Below are 19,064 nucleotides of genomic sequence, written 5' to 3' on the forward strand. Positions count from 1 at the left end.
TTAGTGTAAGCTAGCGAGATAAAAGGTGCTGTGCGACAATGCGCATCAGTGTGCTGCGGATGCCATGACGCGGCACTATTTAGCTATGCATGGGGTGAGGTGATGGATGACGTAGCAGGAGGAACGACAGAAGGGCCCGTGGATGTGACAGACGGAATAACAGGGGAAGCAACTAAAGCAACAACCGAATCTGTGGCTTTGTCGTAAACGTATGTATCGTTGTCTACTCGAAGCTTGTCGAATGACAATTTCCATGATTTTGTAAGAGATTTGCTAAAGTCAAGCAACTTTTTCCTTGCTTACCTTGTCGGTAATGAAAAGTCTTCGGTGATAGAAAACGTTGTTCCTTTTAGTTTGCGAGCGGAAGAAAGGATGGTTTGTTTATCTTTGAAAAAAGTCATTTTAGCAATGATGGGTCTATTTTTATCTGCGTTAAACCGACCTAATCGGTGTACTCGCTCAAACTTTGCTTCAGTCATTGCAATTTTTAGTTTTTCTTTGCAGAAACCAATATTCTTCTGTTCGGACGCCGCCCAGTCTTCTTTATCGTCATCCTTAAGTCCGAAAAAAAGCAAGTTACACCGCCTTAGCCTATTTTCTGCATCTTCACACCGGGAAGTGATTTTTTGTAGTTGGTCTGCGACATCAAGAATGGTTGTGTTTTCTGGTGGGACAGAGCAACTACCTAAAGAAGAGCAGTTTGACTCCAATTTTGCGACCCTTTCAGATATGCACTTGACATCACTGTTAATCGTTTCCTGGCTTTCTTTGAGCGTCACAGTGTCGGCCAAAACAGAAATCAGACCTCTTTCCAATTTTTGGATTGCTTCCAAAGCACAATCGAATGCTTCTGATTCAGCTTTGCTCATCTGACCAGGGTTCGCTTCAACGTCACCGCAAAGCAACAACAAAATGCTTAACAATCGGGAGCCAAGGCTAGATGAGACAAACATCAGTGTTTTTTTCGCCGCAACCAATTCGCGAGGGCACGACACCGCTAGAAGGAAGTAATTGCTACTGCGAACGCATGTAGCACCGACCTTGTAACTAACCTGTAAAAACAGCCTCTTAGAGTCGTCCATTCGCGTAGTGGTGGCGTGCCCAACGTGGACGCTTGCTGGCCGATGTTTATATGCCGCGACGGTCCTGTCAAGGGTGGTAGTGCATGATCCACGTTGCCAGACGAACGTGGCGGAATCCTCCAATGTTGGCGAAAGTGGCTGCGGAATATGCCACGGCCGAAAGCTGCCCACGGTGACGGGCAGCCAGAAGCCGGGCTCCCAGAAACTGGCCGCCAACAGCAGGGTAGCCTGTAAAAACAGCCTCTTAGAGTCGTCAATTCGCGTAGCGGTGGCGTGCCCAACGTGGACGCTTGCTGGCCGATGTTTATATGCCGCGCCGGTCCTGTCAAGGGTGGTAGTGCACGATCCACGTTGCCAGACGAACGTGGCGGAATCCTCCATTGTTGGCGAAAGTGGCTGCGGAATATGCCACGGCCGAAAGCTGCCCACGGTGACGGGCAGCCAGAAGCCGGGCTCCCAGAAACTGGCCGCCGACAGCAGGGTACCCTGTAAAAACAGCCTCTTAGAGTCGTCCATTCGCGTAGCGGTGTCGTGCCCAACCTGCAGGTAGCTGATCCCATGGGAGCGCAAGCGAGCCCTGATAAAATTGATTTCGTTGGCTGAGCCTCAGCCGTCACGTCCAAATAGAAAAGCTAGCTGATGATTTTATTCAGCGCAACTGCCTCATGAACGAAGTTCAAAAATTCACAGATATTGCTCTAATGAGAGTGCCTGAAAAATTATTGCGCTTTTGCGCGTCCGCTGGCCTGGTGTGAGAACTTCAGCCGTTATTTTCTTTGCTTTCTAGATTTGATTCATGCGACAAAATCACAACGTGTTGTACTTTTGGGGTTTTAATTTCTTTTTTTCAGCATGCAGTGAATAGTCCACCTTTGCGTTACAGTTGTGGTCACGTGGCAGTCCAGTAAATACCACACGAATATGTAACGAGGAATACACATGCTAAAAGCGCATTCTTCAGCTTAGAAAACTAAACGCTAGATGTACTAAAAGAATAATGCCACCTCGGATCCATATTTAGTGCTGCCTCAACCACGAGACAGATATCTTGCGTAGAATAGTTATGGGCTGGGGAGCTTTCAGCCGGCACTTCCAAATGATGAAATCTGAGCTACTGCTATCATTCAAAAGAAAGCTATTTAAGCAGTGCGTAATGTCGGTGATGAGATAAGGCGCCCAAGCACGGGGATGTATTGAACCCCTGGAAAGTAATGTAGAAGGTCACAGCAGGCCACGGAAGAAATAATGAAAGAACTAACACTCGTAACAGGAAACGAGCTTCCTGTTCCTGAAATAAAAAGCTATCGTAGATGATATATTCTAATCACACAAAAACTGACTTGGGCTGGCCATCGATTCAGACGAACGGACAACCAGGGGATAATTATGGTAAAAGACCGGATACAAAGACGTGTGTCTGAAAGAAAAGGAAGGTCCTTAGCATGGTGGAAGGATGAAAAAGGGAACTTCGGTTGCCAACAACATACGCGAGCAGTGGAGGACAGGAGGGCTTCGGAAGTCCACTTGAGAGGTCTTTGCCCTGCCGCTGACTGCTACAGGCTGTGAGGGGTGATGATGATGACAATTATGATGACGGTGATAGACCCCTGTGATAAATGAATCATGAAGCTAAACATTAACATGTACAAACAATATGGGTAACTTGAAGCACCAAAGAACGAATTTCAAGCCTGTACTATCTTTAAAAGTCAGCTTTGTGTCACGTTAACGTACATGCACCTCAGATTAGAATATATCAAAGTTCTACGCGCCGCAATGTTGCCAAAGCTCAATTGTTCACCTTAAAAAACTTTGTAAGAAACACTAGTTCATTCAATGCTCGAATGCGTGTCGACCGTAAGGGACGCATATCGACCCTCCCTCATCATTAGCTTGGGATAAGTGCAAAAGCAATGAGGCAACATATACCCCCAAATTAGTCTCGAGAAGTCAGCATCTTTTATCTCCACAGTGCTGCTATGTGATTGCGCTGGAAATGTTGTCACCTCTGTTTAAATTGTAAAATGTTCTACCATAACCATATATGGAAGAAGTACCTTTCACTCGTTCATTGTACGTATCTCGTCAATATGACAACGTGGAAAACGAAGGCATACCGTCAAGCCGTGCCTACAGGTATCATGATTATTTTATTTTCGCTACCTGCAGTGAGTAGAACTATGTTTCTGCCGGCATCGTTTATACACCTAATCTTGCTTCATTTATGATTGATGTACAAAATTTTTTCAATTGACAACATGGTCTTTTTCCTTACATTTTGTGTCCGCAACACTGTTTTCTCTTAACCCTCCTTGCCTTGACAGGAATTTACATGAGCAAAGAAACAAACAAACAAACAAACAAACAAACAAATAAATAAATAAATAAAATGTGGTGACGTTTATTGACACCTGGGAACGGTTACGTCGTCAAGCCAGGCAGAGTTCGAGCGGACGTAGGAAACCGGGGCTGGGGTTCGAGCTGTGCGAGGACACACTTCGTCTCCTTCCAAAAAGCGCTGCATGGCACATAACCTTATCAGAAGATTGTCCACCAACAGGACCTGACAGGACATAGCCACTGGAAAAGTGTCCATCTGCTAATGTTCAGGTTCTTCGCTACAATCACCCCCGGCGGGAAGAGGGAGCCATCCTGGCGACTCATGGTGACGACGGAACCAGCGGATCATAGTAGGGCTTGAGTCGCTGAACATGCACAGTCTCACGGCCGCGGCGCCGAAGATCCGATGAGGGTATAGCTGGTTCGACGATATAATTCACCGGCGAAATGCTTTTGATAACACGGGAAGGACCGTGGTATTTCGATGTAAGCTTCGGAGAGAGACCTGGAGTGGAACATGGCACCCAAAGCCAAACAAGAGAGCCGGGAGAGAAATCGCGTGGTGCACTGGACGCGTCATGGCGAGATTTCTGTAGCTGCTGGTGTTCAGAAGTGAATGAACGAGCGACCTGGCGGAATTCCTCAGCAAACTGCGAAATCTGGGAAATCGGTGTACACTCGGAGGGATCAGGGTGGTATGGAAGTACCGTGTCCAGCGTGCAGGTCGGCTCCCGTCCGTAGAGGAGGAAGAACGGTGAAAATCCGGTAGTCGACTGCGTCGCGGTATTGTACGCGTACGTGATGAACGGAAGGACCTGATCCCAGTTTGAATGGTCTGATGAAATATACATAGACAGCATGTCTCCCAGAGTGCGGTTGAATCGTTCGGTTAGGCCGTTGGTTTGCGGATGGTACGCTGTGGTAGTGCGGTGAACGATGTTACACTCGGCCAAGAGCGCTTTGATAACTTCCGATAAAAATACGCGACCTCTGTCACTCAGCAGCTCTCGGGGCGCTCCGTGTCGAATGATGAAACGACGGAGGAGGAAGGACGCCACGTCCCGGGCTGTGGCTGCGGAAAGTGCTGCTGTCTCAGCATATCGCGTGAGATGATCTACCGCAACGATAATCCAGCGGTGCTCTCTGGAGATGCACGGCAACGGCCCGTAGAGGTCGATACCCACTCTATCGAAGGGGCGGGCAGGGCACGGCAGAGGCTGGAGTTCGCTCGCTGTTGATCGCGGGGGAGACTTACGGCGCTGGCAGTCTGTGCAGGAACGAACATATTTTGTGACGAAGGTGTACATGCCTCGCCAGTAAAAGCGGAGGCGAAGTCTTCGGTATGTCCTCAGGACACCTCCGTGGGCACACTGCGCGTCACCGTGGAACGAAGAACAGATGTGCACGCGTAAATGACGAGGGATGATCAGGAGGCATTTGCGACCTTCGGACGAATAGTTTCGGCGGTAAAGGAGTTGGTCACGGACAGAGAAATGGGCAGCTTGGCGACGGAGAGAGCGAGGTGCGGCTGCTGGCGATGGACGGGACAAAAATTCCACAATGGAAGCGATCCACGGATCCTTTCGCTGTTCAGCAGCCATGTCGGTGATATCAAGGGGGCCCAGAGTGCACTCCACAGAAGATAAATCTTCAGCGTCGGATGGTAGAGGAGACCTAGAAAGGGCATCTGCGTCTGTGTGCTTGCGGCCGGACCGGTATACCACTCGTATGTCATGCTCTTGCAGCCGGAGGGCCCATCGACCGAGGCGGCCAGACGGATCCTTTAGCGACGAGAGCCCACAAAGGGCGTGGTGGTCGGTCACCACGTCGAATGGGCGCCCGTAGAGGTACGGGCGAAATTTCGTAATAGCCCAAACGATCGCTAAGCATTCCTTTTCAGTCACGGAGTAGTTGACTTCGGCTTTTGTAAGGGTACGGCTGGCGTAAGCGACGACGTAGTCCTCGAATCCGGTCTTGCGTTGTGCGAGTACTGCGCCCAGGCCCACACCGCTGGCATCGGTATGGATTTCCGTGGGAGCGCTGGGGTCAAAATGTCGCAGTACCGGTGGGGAAACAAGAAGGCGGCGCAACATATTGAAGGCGTCCTCGCAGACGGGTGACCAATCGCCGATCTCGTTGTTACCACCAAGGAGCTTCGTCAAAGGCGCAATGATGGTGGCGAAATTGCGAACAAAGCGCCGGAAGTAGGAGCAAAGTCCTATAAAGCTGCGAAGTTGTTTCATTGTCGTCGGTTTGGGAAATGCCGCCACGGCGCGAAGTTTTGCTGGGTCAGGAAGGACACCATCTTTTGACACCACGTGGCCTATAATAGTAAGTTTTCGAGCTGCAAAGGGGCATTTCTTCAAGTTTAACTGCAGGCCGGCTGTGGCAAGGCAGGTTAACACTTGTTCCAGGCGGGTAAGATGCGTCGCAAAATCAGGGGAAAACACGACTATGTCATCTAAGTAACACAAGCATGTTTTCCACTTCAGGCCGCGCAATATGTTGTCCATCATCCTTTCAAAGGTTGCTGGCGCATTGCAAAGCCCGAAGGGCATGACGTTGAATTCGTACAGCCCGTCAGGTGTGACAAAGGCTGTTTTGTGACGATCCGCTTCTGCCATAGGAATTTGCCAATAGCCGGACCGTAAATCCAGAGAAGAGAAGAACTCGGCTCCTTGCAAGCAATCCAGGGCGTCCTCTATGCGAGGAAGCGGATAGACGTCTTTCCGCGTGATCTTGTTTAGGCGCCGGTAGTCCACGCAGAAGCGAATTGAGCTATCTTTTTTCGTTACAGGTACTACGGGAGAGGCCCAGGGGCTTGTCGAAGGGCGTACAACGTCGCGCTTGAGCATGTCCGCGACGTGCTCATCAATGACTTGGCGCTCAGTGGGCGACACACGGTATGGCCGCTGTCTGAGGGGTGCGTGGGAACCGGTGTCAATATGGTGCGAAACACTGGATGCCCGGTCCAATTCGACGCGTTGGGCATCGAAAGAGTCTCGGAAACGATGCAGAAGAGCCAGAAGCTCGTCTCGTTGTACAGGAGCTAAAGCGTCGTCGAGGGAACGTAAAAAGACATCGGAGTCACAATTCACACTAGGCCCAAGCGCAGCGAGGTGCAGTGATGCAGCGTTCTCGGATGCGTCGACGATGAGATGATCGTCAACTGGCTCGACGTGGCCAAGACATTCACTGCGAACCAATGTGGTGGGGCATGACGACGGGCTTGAAACGAGGATTGTACCGAGACCAGAGCGAATTTCAAGGACCGCGAAAGGTAGCGGCAAACAGCCTCAGCGCGAGCACACCGAATGATCGCATGATGTCGTGACAAAAAGTCCCAACCGAGGATGATATCGTGCGAACAGGAGGCCAAAACGATGAACTGGATGATATAGACATTTTGCTGGATTGTAACTCGGGCGGTGCACGTGGCCAATGGTTTCACGTCTTGAGCATTCGCGGTCCGGAGGGTGAGGCCAGAAAGCGGAGTGGTGACTTTCCTCAAGGAACGACAAAGACTTTCACGTATCAGAGACACAGCGGCACCAGTATCGATAAGAGCGCAAGCGAAAACACCTTCTACGGTAATGTCAATCACATTGTTAGGCGAAAACGGAGGACTTGAGTAGTTCGACGTGGGCGCAGTTGTTGCCTCCGGAACTGCGGCCGCTAGTTTCCCTCAGCTGCGGGGTTGGCACGTGGGCGCATCGGGGAAACGGAGCGGCGACGCGGAGAAAAGGAACGGCTGCTTGAAGGCGTCGAGGTCGACTGGTCAGCTGAGTACGAAGGTGGGGTTGCGCTAGAAGTAGCGGGAGCGAAAAGTGGTGGAAATTCATAGGCTGGGAACTGGTAGGCGTCAACGAGAGATTGGGGTCGACGGCGACATAAACGTGCCACATGTCCCGGAAGTCGACAAGCGAAACAGATTGGGCGGTTGTCTGGGGTGCGCCATGGATTCGGGGTCCGAGGCGCCATTCGAGGAAGCGGCGCTACTGACTGCTCCGCGGGACATACACACTAAACTTTTTAACACCCTTAAAGGTGCTAAAAGGGTGCACTCAACATTTTGCACCCTTCTTGCACCTTTTAAGGACTAAAACATTGCTCCGGCACCCAATCATGAGGGTGCCACATATTAAGGGGTGTAAATCTTAACATTTTTACACCCTTTAAGGTGCAAGGAGGGTGTACTGAACATTTTGCACCCTTTTTGCACCTTTCAAGCACCCAAATATTGCTCGGGCACCCCACCTCGAGGGTGCCAAAATTCAGGGGTGTAATCAACAGTTTCATAGGGTGCTACGACCGTTAAAGGGGTGCTAAAAAGTATTTCTTCTCGATTGGGGTGTTACCACGGCACCTTATCGTTAGGGTGCCTAAAAGAACGGTGTGTGAATGCAAGCATGCAAAATTGCACAAAAACAGGCTGAATGTTTAAACCGCACATTGCACTATTTCACCGCCCGTTGAGAGAATAAATATGAACTCTCCACATAGACCAGGGGAAAGGCTCTAAAATTGCTGTTCGTAAATTGAACAAAACGTGCTGAATGTTTAAATTCCACTCTGCACTAATCTACTGCTTCGAGTGTATCACAAGGTTCGTTTCGATGTCTGGGTGCACGGGAAGGAAAGGCTACAAAATGCCTCTTGTAGTCCTATAAATAAAACTTTTACGCGAGGCATCGGTGTCCTCAACGAAATCGAATTTACCTAAGAATTTGTTCCCGTATTATTATGCCCCGGGCAAAAATTCCAACAAGACTTTCTTGTTGGGCTCACAGCACGCCTGTGGGGCCAATACGAAGCTCTGTCGGCACTCTATCGTCCCAACAGCGTAGTCTTCCAACAGGGAGTTTAACCGTGATGGCGTTTACCGGCTCGCCAACACGATAAGTCAACGCCAACAGACGCCTCGTTCGTAATCAGCGGCGCGAGCGCGCCATCAGACAGAACCGACAGACGCCCTGAAGGTGGTTTTTAGGACCTAAACAGCAGCGTCTATGTCTGGCATAGACGCTAGACGTCAACGTTTGTGTTCTGAATTGTCCCTTCAGTAAGTAACAGTCAGACGGACGATAACATAACTATGTGAAGATATGCTTTGGCTCATACCACGGCAAGCGCAATCGTTTGTGGCTGCAGCCTCGGTTGCTCTTCGTCCACAACAAACTGAATCGGCTGTACAGCTTTCTTCGAGGGCGTGTATGCAGGGGTTCTATCTTCCTTTTTTGCGCAGGCCGACGGGGGCGGTCGTGTAAAATCATTTTCGCTCGTCTCTGCCGTAGGGTTGCCACCTTCCTGGTTTTGGACCGGCCCGACCGATTTTTTAAACAGCGGGCCGGTTGCCGGTCCATATCTAAAACCAGCCGTCATCAGCCGGTTTTTTGGCTTTTGTGCCGTGATTATGCCCGTTTTGGCGTTTTATAAGCGTCAATTCAACAACTAAGACGATAAATACGTGTCGACAAGCATAGGCGTGCGCACAGGGGGGGCAGGGGGGGCGGCCGCCCCCCCTAATCATCTGAAGGGGGCGCCAAATTTGCCCCATGCCTTGCCGATGTAACACATGAAAGTAAAATTTCTGCTCAGAAATATTTTGTGTGTGTTGCAATTCCATCACATTGAAATAAAAATTTTATAGCCATCCCTCTTTACACTGCGTTCGCACCGCAAGGCCTTCAGTGAGAAGAGGTCGGGAGTTGCTCGGGGGGGGGGGGGGGGGGGGGGGGGGGCGCAGCGGTAAGACTTTGCCCCCCCAAATTGAGAACTCTGCGCACGCCTATGTCGACAAGCTGCGCAAAGACACGCGAGCAGAGAAAATACGCGGCGAGCGCGCTGCCTCAGATGGAGGGGGACCTAATGGAAGAACAAAATAACGTAATTCTACCGCCGCGGTCAGCAATTGCGGTTACTTTTCAGTGAAGCACATGCAGAGCGATTAACCAAGCTCTCAATCACTTTCAGTACAAATGTTATAAAACACTACAATAAATGGCACTGCATGTTAAAAAACATGGCGTCTTTTTTCAACACAATCCCCCCTCCCCCCCCCCCCCCCCCCGGAAGGCCCGTTTTTTTTTTCGGGGAAAGGTTGTAACCCTACGCTGCTGTTCTGCCTACCTGCTTGCTGCACCTATTACGTCGCCGCCACCGCAAATCCCCACTTGTTGCAAACTCAGAGGTTTTCGCACTGTTAGCAGTCGTTTTACACGATGGGTTTGATGCGCCTGCCATGCCAGGAGTGACATCGCTTGTAGTATTAGAGCGACGTTGCTTGTCTGCAAGACGGTGCCGGTCAAACAAGCGTTATCAACGCCATAATTCTAACGGCACATTCCATTTATTTCGTAGCTGCCGTGGCTTGCGCAGAAAAGGTCGGGTTGACTGCGATAGCTTTTCTTGAGTCAAATAATGGAGCTTTGGCTCAATCGCTTGCAGCGCTAGCAATGCGGCCTCGTCTGCAAGACCGGTGCGTGAGAAACAAGTGTTAGGACAGCCAAAATTTCAAAAATGCAGCATAAACTAGACCATCGTTAAAGGAGGCGATGACTAGACACAAGCGACTATATTCGTTGACAACTTACGTAAGTATAGAGTTATTTTAGGCGCCACGAACACCGCCCGCCGGCATAGCTGTTTGTTAACGCGTCCGTTTACTGTTTGTAGGTCGATGGTTCGATTCCGCGTCGAACGTGTTTTTTTTTTTTTTTACGTGAGGGTTTCATTAGCTCCTTTTTTAACGACCAGGGTAAGCACCTGTTCCTTGCTTTCTATCACGCCGACATTTACCGCTCTCTTCCGAAACCCAAAGTAGCTCGTTTTCTCGCACGTTCTCTCTTAAGAAGCCAGCCGTGAAAACAAAACCAAAACAAACGTCAAACCTCTTTACAATATCAGTATATATGTCAATTACTTTATGTGTATTCACTTTTTGTGTTTAAAAACCTTAAATGTAAGTTATAAACACATTTCAGACTTTGAAAGCAGAAAGATAATTACCAACATTACAGTAGTAACACAATTTTCGTCAAACATAGAGGTGCTGCATTTGAAGTCTGGCAACTATCTCTCACTTTTGTGTGTGTTTTTTTATGGCGTTTTGTGCCGAGTGGTTGGTGGCGTGATTTAATCTGCTTTATCTATTTCAAGCTTAAATCATAGTTATAGAAGCTTTATGGGTGATGTCTACCCTTCCAACCTACGCGTGTGTTGTACATGGGGACCCCGGAAGAACGATCATCGCCGGATAAAATACTGCGCGTCAAAAGTGGATGACATTGCATCAGAACAAAGCGTGTTCGTGTGTCCGCGAGATGAAGACGACAGTGAAGGAGAATTGTACGTTGGAAACATCGTTTCTGCTCGGGTAAGTACGCATTTTTTATTATTCTGTATTTGGTTGGAACGAGTTCTGGTGTTTATGGGTCAGTAATTCGCTAGACCCCCATCTCGTTTGCTCTGAGAGCCTACGTGAGTTAGTATACTTGTTTGGCGCCCAGTCCACCGTTTCCGCAGAAGTCAGCATCAATTTACGCTGAAGCTAGACCTTGGCTACGATGCTCGCGCTATGGTACACGGCTCCTAATAATTTCACATCACGCAAGGCTCTTAAACACCGGGGCGTTTGTTTGTGTCTCTCAAACAGTGCCTTTGCGGTTGCAGATCGCAGTCGCAATTTCGCGTGAGTGGCACAACGCTGTGATTAGTCCTCCCTCGTGAATACCCGCGGTATACCAAGAAATAACATGAACAGGAGGTTCCCTGGAAGTGCATGTGAAAACGCGTACACGTGATTCCATGGCTGGCGTCTCGTAGGTGTTGTGAAATCTCTCCCCCCACGAATTCCGTGCAGTGCGCTTCGCAGCTATTGCGCTCGCGAGACCGGCGACCGTACGCCTCGCGGTCTTCGGGCCGCGATATGTGTGCTGTTCTCGTGAAGCTCGACAACAGCGAAATTGCCGTACTCGCTCGCCAACGCGCCCCGACAGCGTACGCGTCGACCGGGTGCTGACGGAGTTGTGCTGGAAGAAAAGCAGGCAAGAGATGAGGGCGCACGAGGTGTAGTTAAACATGAGAATTTACAAAGTGCAAGGTGGAGAAAATAGTATGCAAGGGCCGGAAACGGTGAGAGAGTTCGGGCCGCGCGCCAGCGAGCGAGTGCGATAATTTACGTTGCTGAGCTTCACGAGTCCGGCACGAATATGACGACGCCCGTCTGAGAGTTCATAGAGGTATAGAATTCACATACGTGCAAATTGAAGGTGAAATGCGCGCATGTGGCCTCGCAGGGAGTTAGCATAGTCTCGGGGTAGTGGGGGAAATTTCACAACGCCTACGAGGCGCCTGCCGATTATGTCAGAGTAGCTCTCGGGAAGTCTGGGGCTTGATATCAGAGTCATATGTATTGTTTAAATTAGTGCAGAAAATTGAGCCAATTCGCAAGTTCTCATTTTCGCAAAACCGCAGGCCATACAGAGACTAACAAGAAAGCTGTAGGCACTCACTCAACTCGATTTATATTGGAGAATTGAACGTGCAGATACAAGTCAGACATTGAAATGGAGGAGCCTCAACTATCACACACCAGTTCCGATTGAAAGCAAGGGATACAGATGAGCTGCTAGCATGCGTTCCATGCAAATTAGCTCAGTAGCTAGCTTTGCATATATCATGCATACCCCACTCACAGTACCTGCGGGTCTAATGAATACATTCTTACTGTGACCTAAATTTCACTTGGGGTGTTCCGGGAATGTTCTTATTAGTGCCTTGGAGGTTACTGTCTTTAAACGATTAAAAATCTACTTGATGTAAGCATTCGTGCTTTGTGTGTGCTCTTCTTGTATTTCAACAAGTGTCAGCACACTCACAGATTATGCACCTGCAGGTGCTGCTGCTGGCTGTCCTGGGTCAGCTGCCTTCCAGTCCAGTTTCAAAGGCTTTGCCAGGGCCTCCCTTGGCCAACCGACACTGCACCTGCTGTACCCAAGTACTGCCTGGCCTTTCGTTGGTGCTCCGTACGCTTTGCCGCCAGGAATGGTCATTCATCCATCATCTGGCCGCTTGGACCACCCGTTCAGAAGTCAGCGCATTTGCTCGACACATCGGTCCAGGCACTGCTGCCATATCGGTGCACCCACCGATTATGTACTTTCAGGTTAGTTATTGCATGTTGTGGAACTTGCCATGATGTATACCTGTTAGCAGTGCTGTGGCCTCTGATTATTTGAAACATTTTCATGAAGCAGTGCTGTGCGTATGGAGCGTGTCATTGCTTAGCAGAGATATTGAAGAGAATCTGGGGCTGACGACTAAAGGGCAAGAAGAGAAATTGAACTGACTTTGAAGCAAGTATTCGTATGTAATCAAGCCAAGCAAACATTTAGGATCTTTCGATATGGTTTTAAACTTGCAATACAAACTGGTCTACTTCAGATCATACTGGTAATAATCATACTATACCGAAAAGTACATCCCGCAGTCTGTAGAATTCTGACAGCGCTTTTTTCGCAGTCTCTCATGACAGGCACTAATCTCAATGGTTGGAAGATAGTCGAGGTAGCACCAGTCTTTAAATCAGGAGACGGTACTTCACCATTAAATTTCCTTAACAAGCACCATATGCAAGGTCAGGAAACATTTCATCCACTCTCAGGTCGCTAATTATTTATAAAATCACAATATTACATTCGAGTATCACCACGGTTTTCACAAGGGTTACTTGAGAAACACAACTTTCAGGATTTGTTCACGATCTACATTGATCCATTGACACAGGCTTACAAACTGCGGTAGTTTTTCTCGATTTTTCTAAAGCATTCAATCGCATTGCACACCACAGACTACTTCTCAAACTTCACCCCTAATGTCCTCACTTGAGCAAAAGATTTTCATTCTTCTCAAATGCAGTTTACTTCTAATAACTATATACTTCTTTTGCTCGTGCCACTTTGTTGTCCCCCCAGGCAGGTTGCTTGGTCTACCATGTTGCATATCCTCCCATGTAGGTCTATTTGCAGATGATGTTGTAATTTATCACACAATTTCTTTCAACTACTACCGCCAATGCTTTCAATCTGATCTTAACACAATTAACTCCTGGTGCTGCAAATGGCTAATGTCGCTTATCTCTAAAACAAAGTGCATGACTTTAACGGTGGCAAGTCTCGGATTGTAAATACTTACTTCATTAACAACAGCCTGATTACCTCTTGAGACAAAGGTGTTTTGGTAGGCCGGTAGGGGAGGGGGGATTGCATGGTGGATTTCAAAAGGTACATCGATTGGGAAAATAAGACGTGTGATTAATATTTTCATTTGCACTCCAAAACTCGCTTTATATGTTTAACCCACTGCCGTGGCTAGGGTGGTGTGCTGTGGAGGCGAATGTCGGTTAGATACCGCTTGGTGTAGCCGCTTTTCAGATGGAGGCAACACGTAAAGACGCCCGTGTTTGGAAATTTCGATGCGCACAAAAAATACCCAGATGGTCAAAATTAATGCGAAGCCTTCCCCTACAGTGCTCCCCATATCCCAAGTGTAGCTTTGGCGTGTTAAACCACCGTTTTTTTTTTCATGTTTTTGGTATAGTACCAGCTGCTGTAGCAGGTGCAACTTAAAGGTAAAATTATACATAATGTTTCCAAGAGCTAAATATAAAGGCCATATTGAAGTGCGTTTATGGGTCTATCTCATAGCAGTAGTGAAAGGTTATATACTCTGGTGCAGGTTAAGAACGCCAATGGCTCATGTGGTGTAGTCCAGTGTTTGACGGAATGCCGTGTAGGCAGGTAAAAGCATTATTGCAGTGATGAAACGTAGGTCACTGACCAAGTCAAGAAAGCCATTTAACGGTTTGTTGCTTGTTCACGGTGAGCATGTGTCGTGGAAAACGAAGCTATATATTGGGCATTACGCGGCGCAATGAGTTTGCATAGATATGGTGCAGATTGCCATCCATTATGTTGATAATGTTGGGCGTCGTCTGAACAATGAGGGACTCGAGCAGTAATCGAGTAGATTGCACTCAGTTGTCAGTAATTTTGTCTTGTTCCAGTCGACCACGTGTCCCGTCCTCTCACGGTGCTCTGCCAGTGGACTTGTTTATGCATGGCCCTTGTTCACTTCGTTCCAGTGCTGCATTAATCTTCTGTGCAGATTGCCCGTTTCGCCAATGTACACTGATTTGCATTCAGCGCATGGAATCTAATAAACAATACCCGGAAGCTTGGAGCGTGAGAGGGGGTCTCTCACGCTGACAATGTCAGAACGCAGCTTGCTAGTGGGCACATGCACAATGTATGCACTGCGTGTCTTGAAAATGTGTGCGAGAGTTTCACCGATGTGTGGGACGTAGGTAATTGCTGCACGTTTTGATGCAGTCGTTGTCCTGAATATAATGCCTAAAGCATTATATTCAGAAAGAAGCGAAGAGGGCGACTAGCAAGAATCCACATTGACATTAGCAGGCAGAAGCGTCCACAAGGCCTGTGTCAAAACGTGCTGCAATTCTCGTCCTACACATCAATCAAACTTTCGCACGCATTTTCAAGAAACACATTGTGCACATCGTGCAGGTGCCCACTAGCAAGCTATATTCTGACATTGTCAGCGTGAAAGACCCCCTCTCACGCTTCAAGCTTCCAGGTGTTGCTTATGTTTTGAACAAAAAAAGTGCCATTTAAACGTGACACCTCCTTCCTTGCCGATTTCTGATGCCTGATTGTTCAGTTTGTGGGGATACGTTTTGCAGATTGCTCACATGTCTAACCTGTATTTGTGCTTGAGCAGTCAAACGCTGATGTTAGCAGTGAAGTAGGTGAAAATTGTAGTTTGATTGTAGTTGTGTGCAGATTACCTACATTGTGTTAATTCGTAGAAAAGCAAAATTGAGGTAACCCTGCTAACTGTTCCGCATTGCAGCATTTTATTATGCGAACGTTAAGGAGTTCAGCTGCTTGTTAAAGGTGAAATAAACAGTGGTACAAAAAAAAGAGCATCTACTAAACAGAAATATCTTCACAATCGCAGGATGCCAACGGTCCGCCTACCAACTTGTGTCCTGCATCGTTTCTGCTGGCTGGAGCGGTTCATGGAGCATTTTCCAGCTTCTCAAAGTTTGTGGTCAAGCGCTCCTCCAAGTGAAAGATGCCGCAGAGGGATCTTTTGTTTTAATGCCACAATTTCACGTGCTCAGCAGCAAATTTACTCGTAAGGCTTTTTAAATATTCATCACCCAAGAGGGCATGTTACCTTCGTCTTCGGTGGAATGTGTCTGCACTCAGGTTATTTGTGACAGAAACAAGTGGACCACGTCATGAGAGTCATTGAGGCCTTGTTGATTGTGCATGCTTCTGAAATGACATTTTCATTAAGCTGAATACTTTCCACATATTACGATTTGTGAACAAATTATGGTAAAAGTCATGATTAGTTGTACTACACGGCAGGAAGGAAATGCCAACATACGTTTTAAGCGCCTCTGATATTTCAGATCGTTGGCTGGTGAGCAATAAAACAAAACTGAAATTTTTTAAAAGTAAAATCAAATATTCGTTGTCACCAGTGCATGACCATAGTAAAAGCTATCTAGTCACCAAATTTAGAATTAGACACGAAATGCCAAGAAAAATAGGGAAATAAACTAGACAGCTGGCTACAATAAACCAATTCGTAAAATTCCTCAATGTCTGTCAAGTGATGATTCAGGCGGGTTAGTTAAGATGTCAGTGGGTTTACACACCCAACTTGCAGGGAAGCACATGAGCTCCCAATATTAACATGTTTTTAGTGAAGTCCGTCTTCCTTCATTAAGCTGCTTTGCACATTGATGCCAGTCTGATAAATGTCCTGAATTTTTGTTATGACCAATCTTTGTATGGGAACCATATATTTTTATATGATGTCGCTGTGTATTTCTGAAACTGTATCTAGTCACTAATTCCAATTTGTCGTGGTCAGGTTTTTTCAACTAATTCGTAGCTTTTTTAACAATTATGGTATATTTTGTGTGCCTAAAGGAATGCCTCATTGCATGTTTAGCCTATGTAGTGTTGAAAGCGGACATTTTGCTTCAAAGTGGAATGTCGGGCTAGCAACAAGGTACTTCGCGTGCTGCTCACTTTCATTCATGCCATTATTTTTTATATTATCATTTAAAATTAAAAGCCAACCAATTTGCTGTCGTTTTAATTTTGTCACCTACTTTATACTTTCTTTTTTTTTCAACTTTGTGTAAGGATTGACTATCCATATTTTTATGATACCAAGGCGTTGGACTGGGCTAGCTGGTACATGTTTGAATGGATGAAAAACCATAGGAAAACCCAGGACACAGAACAGAACGACGGGACAAACTTGTGCCGTCATTCTGTTTTAACTGTTTCCTGTGTTTACCACTGGTTTTTTATGCATTCAAACATTTTTTATGAGTTTGTTAAACAGTGATTAGTTTAGGTGTGTTCAAACAATTGTTGGCTGCGAAGGCTCCCTGTAGCATTTGTATAAGTGCTCTCTGCTTTTTTTTTTGAGCCAATACCCCACCACCAGTCTTCATGAGGTGGTCTTTTGTAGAAATAAGTTGAAATAAATATTTGTTTGCATTGCTTTACATGTTTTGAAAAAATTTCTTGTTCATTCTTGTTTCATTGAACCCCGTTTCAGAATCCTGCTTAAGGCATTTCCTCTGTTATTTTTTTTCAGAACCAGGAAGGGTGCTCATCCTCGGTTCTTGCTGAAGCAGCAGTATCCATACTTCACACGTGAGCTCTGAACACACAGTAATTATGGTATGAAACATTCTACCAGTATAAGCCTGCTTTGTAGACGTCATTGTAGATGTCAAAGCTCTTGACAGTGTAGTCCAATGTCTGGTGTAACGGGCAATGTCTACAACTTGTAAAAATTAATTTTGTGGCTATAATGTTTGTGATTATGTTAAAATGCACGTCAACTACTATTTAGAATCGCTGTCTAAATTGGCAGCCATTTTCCTGGTGGATACAGAAAGTGAAAAAGCACATGTGTAGAGATTTCAGTGCACCTTAAATGTCCCAAATTTGCTAAAGCTAATCCAAAGCCCTCCTTGTGGTGCACTTCATATCCCATGTACAGTTTTGCGTAAAAACAGGTAAAAATTTATGATCAATTTAAACTTATTTTAATGTTTTTAAATGCAAATATTCTCAGTTTAAGCTGCCATATTTAGAGTAAAATATTTTGTAACAATTATATAGCTACCAAAGGTTTACAGAAAAGCTTTTTGCTTTTGGTTGTGCACCTTCTTATCAAAAGAAAAATGTTGTTAAGAAAGGCAGAAGAAACCCAACTATGGAAATTAGCAAACCCTAAAGCTGCGGATAGAATGAATGTTTTGTAGAGAATCTTTTGCTGATTTCCGTTCTAGTCAACTCTAAAAAAGTCTATCGACGTAGAATGCTTGCCGTGAGGCACCTCGTAATACTAGCCAAAACTAATGGGCCCTGGCTGTTGGCTTTTCATTTGCAACAGTGACAAATGACCCCACATCCACCGGCAGGGACATAATGATAGGCACCATGTACAAGCTAGCCTCATGATAAAATAATGTTTTCTGAACAATGGCATTACATTTCAACCATGGGCTTCACCAGGGAACTTGTATGCATTGTTCTGTGATGTTTGCAGTTCTTGTTATTGCTATGTGGGGTCATTTAGTCTAAAGGTATGTTTATAAAACTCCAAATACCACCAAACCTTGCAAGTGCAGTACCATATGAATATTTTTCCGTAAAGCAAAAAGAATAATGCAAAGGAAAATAAATGGCTTGGGTACCCAACTTTTATAAGTAGATTATGAGCCGCAGTACGGAGGGAACTATATTAGCCGCATTACGGAGGAAACTATACATTTTGCATTTGGTCTTCCTTGATATTGAACCTTCCTGCTCAGCTCAAGAATAAGGCACTAAACATTGCAGGTAGCTACCTTGGTTGGAAGTTTGATGCAATACTAAGAAGCCAAGGGTTTTAAGGTTCAAGGAAGTTTTGTGTGGTTGAAGTGTTGCACACCTAATTGCTTTCACTGCACAGCATGGTTAGGCTCTGCAGTGAATCTCGAAGGATGTGTACTGCAGTTCGGCAAAGTGAACATATAATTGGTTTTTTGCGAAGTTTTGGGTAATCAACTACCTCTAAAGTTATAACTGTACTGAGATGTGGCTCCTGACTTTTTAAATTGATGTTTTAACAATCGGTGACACAAGTTCAAGGAAATTATCAGGTGATGTTGAGCTTCAATGGAATGTCTCACAGAACCGAGCTTGGAAAGCACGAATGTTTCATACCATAATCGTGTGTGATATTGTGCAATATGTGGTCTCACACCTGCTGCACCTGTGAACCGAGGATGACGCACCCGTTTTGTACCCCTTTAGGTGGGTGCTTTTGCAGAAGATGCTCCTACAGATTGGGGTGCTAAGTAGCACCCTAGGATACTTTTAGGCGGAAAAGGGTGTTATAAGGCACCTGTCTTCTGGGGTGCTTCACAGAGGGTGCTCCTGCGGCGACAAAATCCAAGCACCCTAAAGGGCGTAAAATATTCAGTTTTTAGGGTGCTCCTGCGGCGACAAGCTGAAGCACCCTTTTGGGCGTAAA

At 46.6% G+C, this 19,064-nt stretch overlaps 1 protein-coding gene across 1 annotated transcript; it reads left to right on the forward strand.

Moving 5' to 3' along the window:
• The first annotated feature begins 10,558 nt into the window (after positions 1 to 10,558).
• On the forward strand, positions 10,559 to 17,040 carry LOC144138932 (uncharacterized). Its single transcript, XM_077671448.1, has 3 exons — positions 10,559 to 10,797; positions 12,319 to 12,588; positions 15,462 to 17,040. The coding sequence occupies exons 1-3, from the start codon at positions 10,606 to 10,608 to the stop codon at positions 15,573 to 15,575; spliced, it is 576 nt and encodes a 191-aa protein (XP_077527574.1). The 5' UTR covers positions 10,559 to 10,605; the 3' UTR covers positions 15,576 to 17,040.
• Positions 17,041 to 19,064: the final 2,024 nt, after the last annotated feature.

This window comes from Haemaphysalis longicornis, unplaced genomic scaffold (genome assembly GCF_048455015.1).
Source record: "Haemaphysalis longicornis isolate Haplotype H1 unplaced genomic scaffold, Haemaphysalis longicornis Haplotype H1 scaffold_5, whole genome shotgun sequence".
In the NCBI taxonomy this organism is placed as follows: domain Eukaryota; kingdom Metazoa; phylum Arthropoda; class Arachnida; order Ixodida; family Ixodidae; genus Haemaphysalis; species Haemaphysalis longicornis.

What these genes read in the sequence shown, in the direction of transcription:
- LOC144138932 (XM_077671448.1), top strand. Translation starts at nt 10,606, where the DNA reads ATGGGTGATGTCTACCCTTCCAACCTACGCGTGTGTTGTACATGGGGA. An exon ending in GAAACATCGTTTCTGCTCGG is followed by an intron (nt 10,798 to 12,318) that starts GTAAGTACGCAT and finishes ATGCACCTGCAG; the next exon opens with GTGCTGCTGCTGGCTGTCCT. An exon ending in CACCGATTATGTACTTTCAG is followed by an intron (nt 12,589 to 15,461) that starts GTTAGTTATTGC and finishes TCACAATCGCAG; the next exon opens with GATGCCAACGGTCCGCCTAC.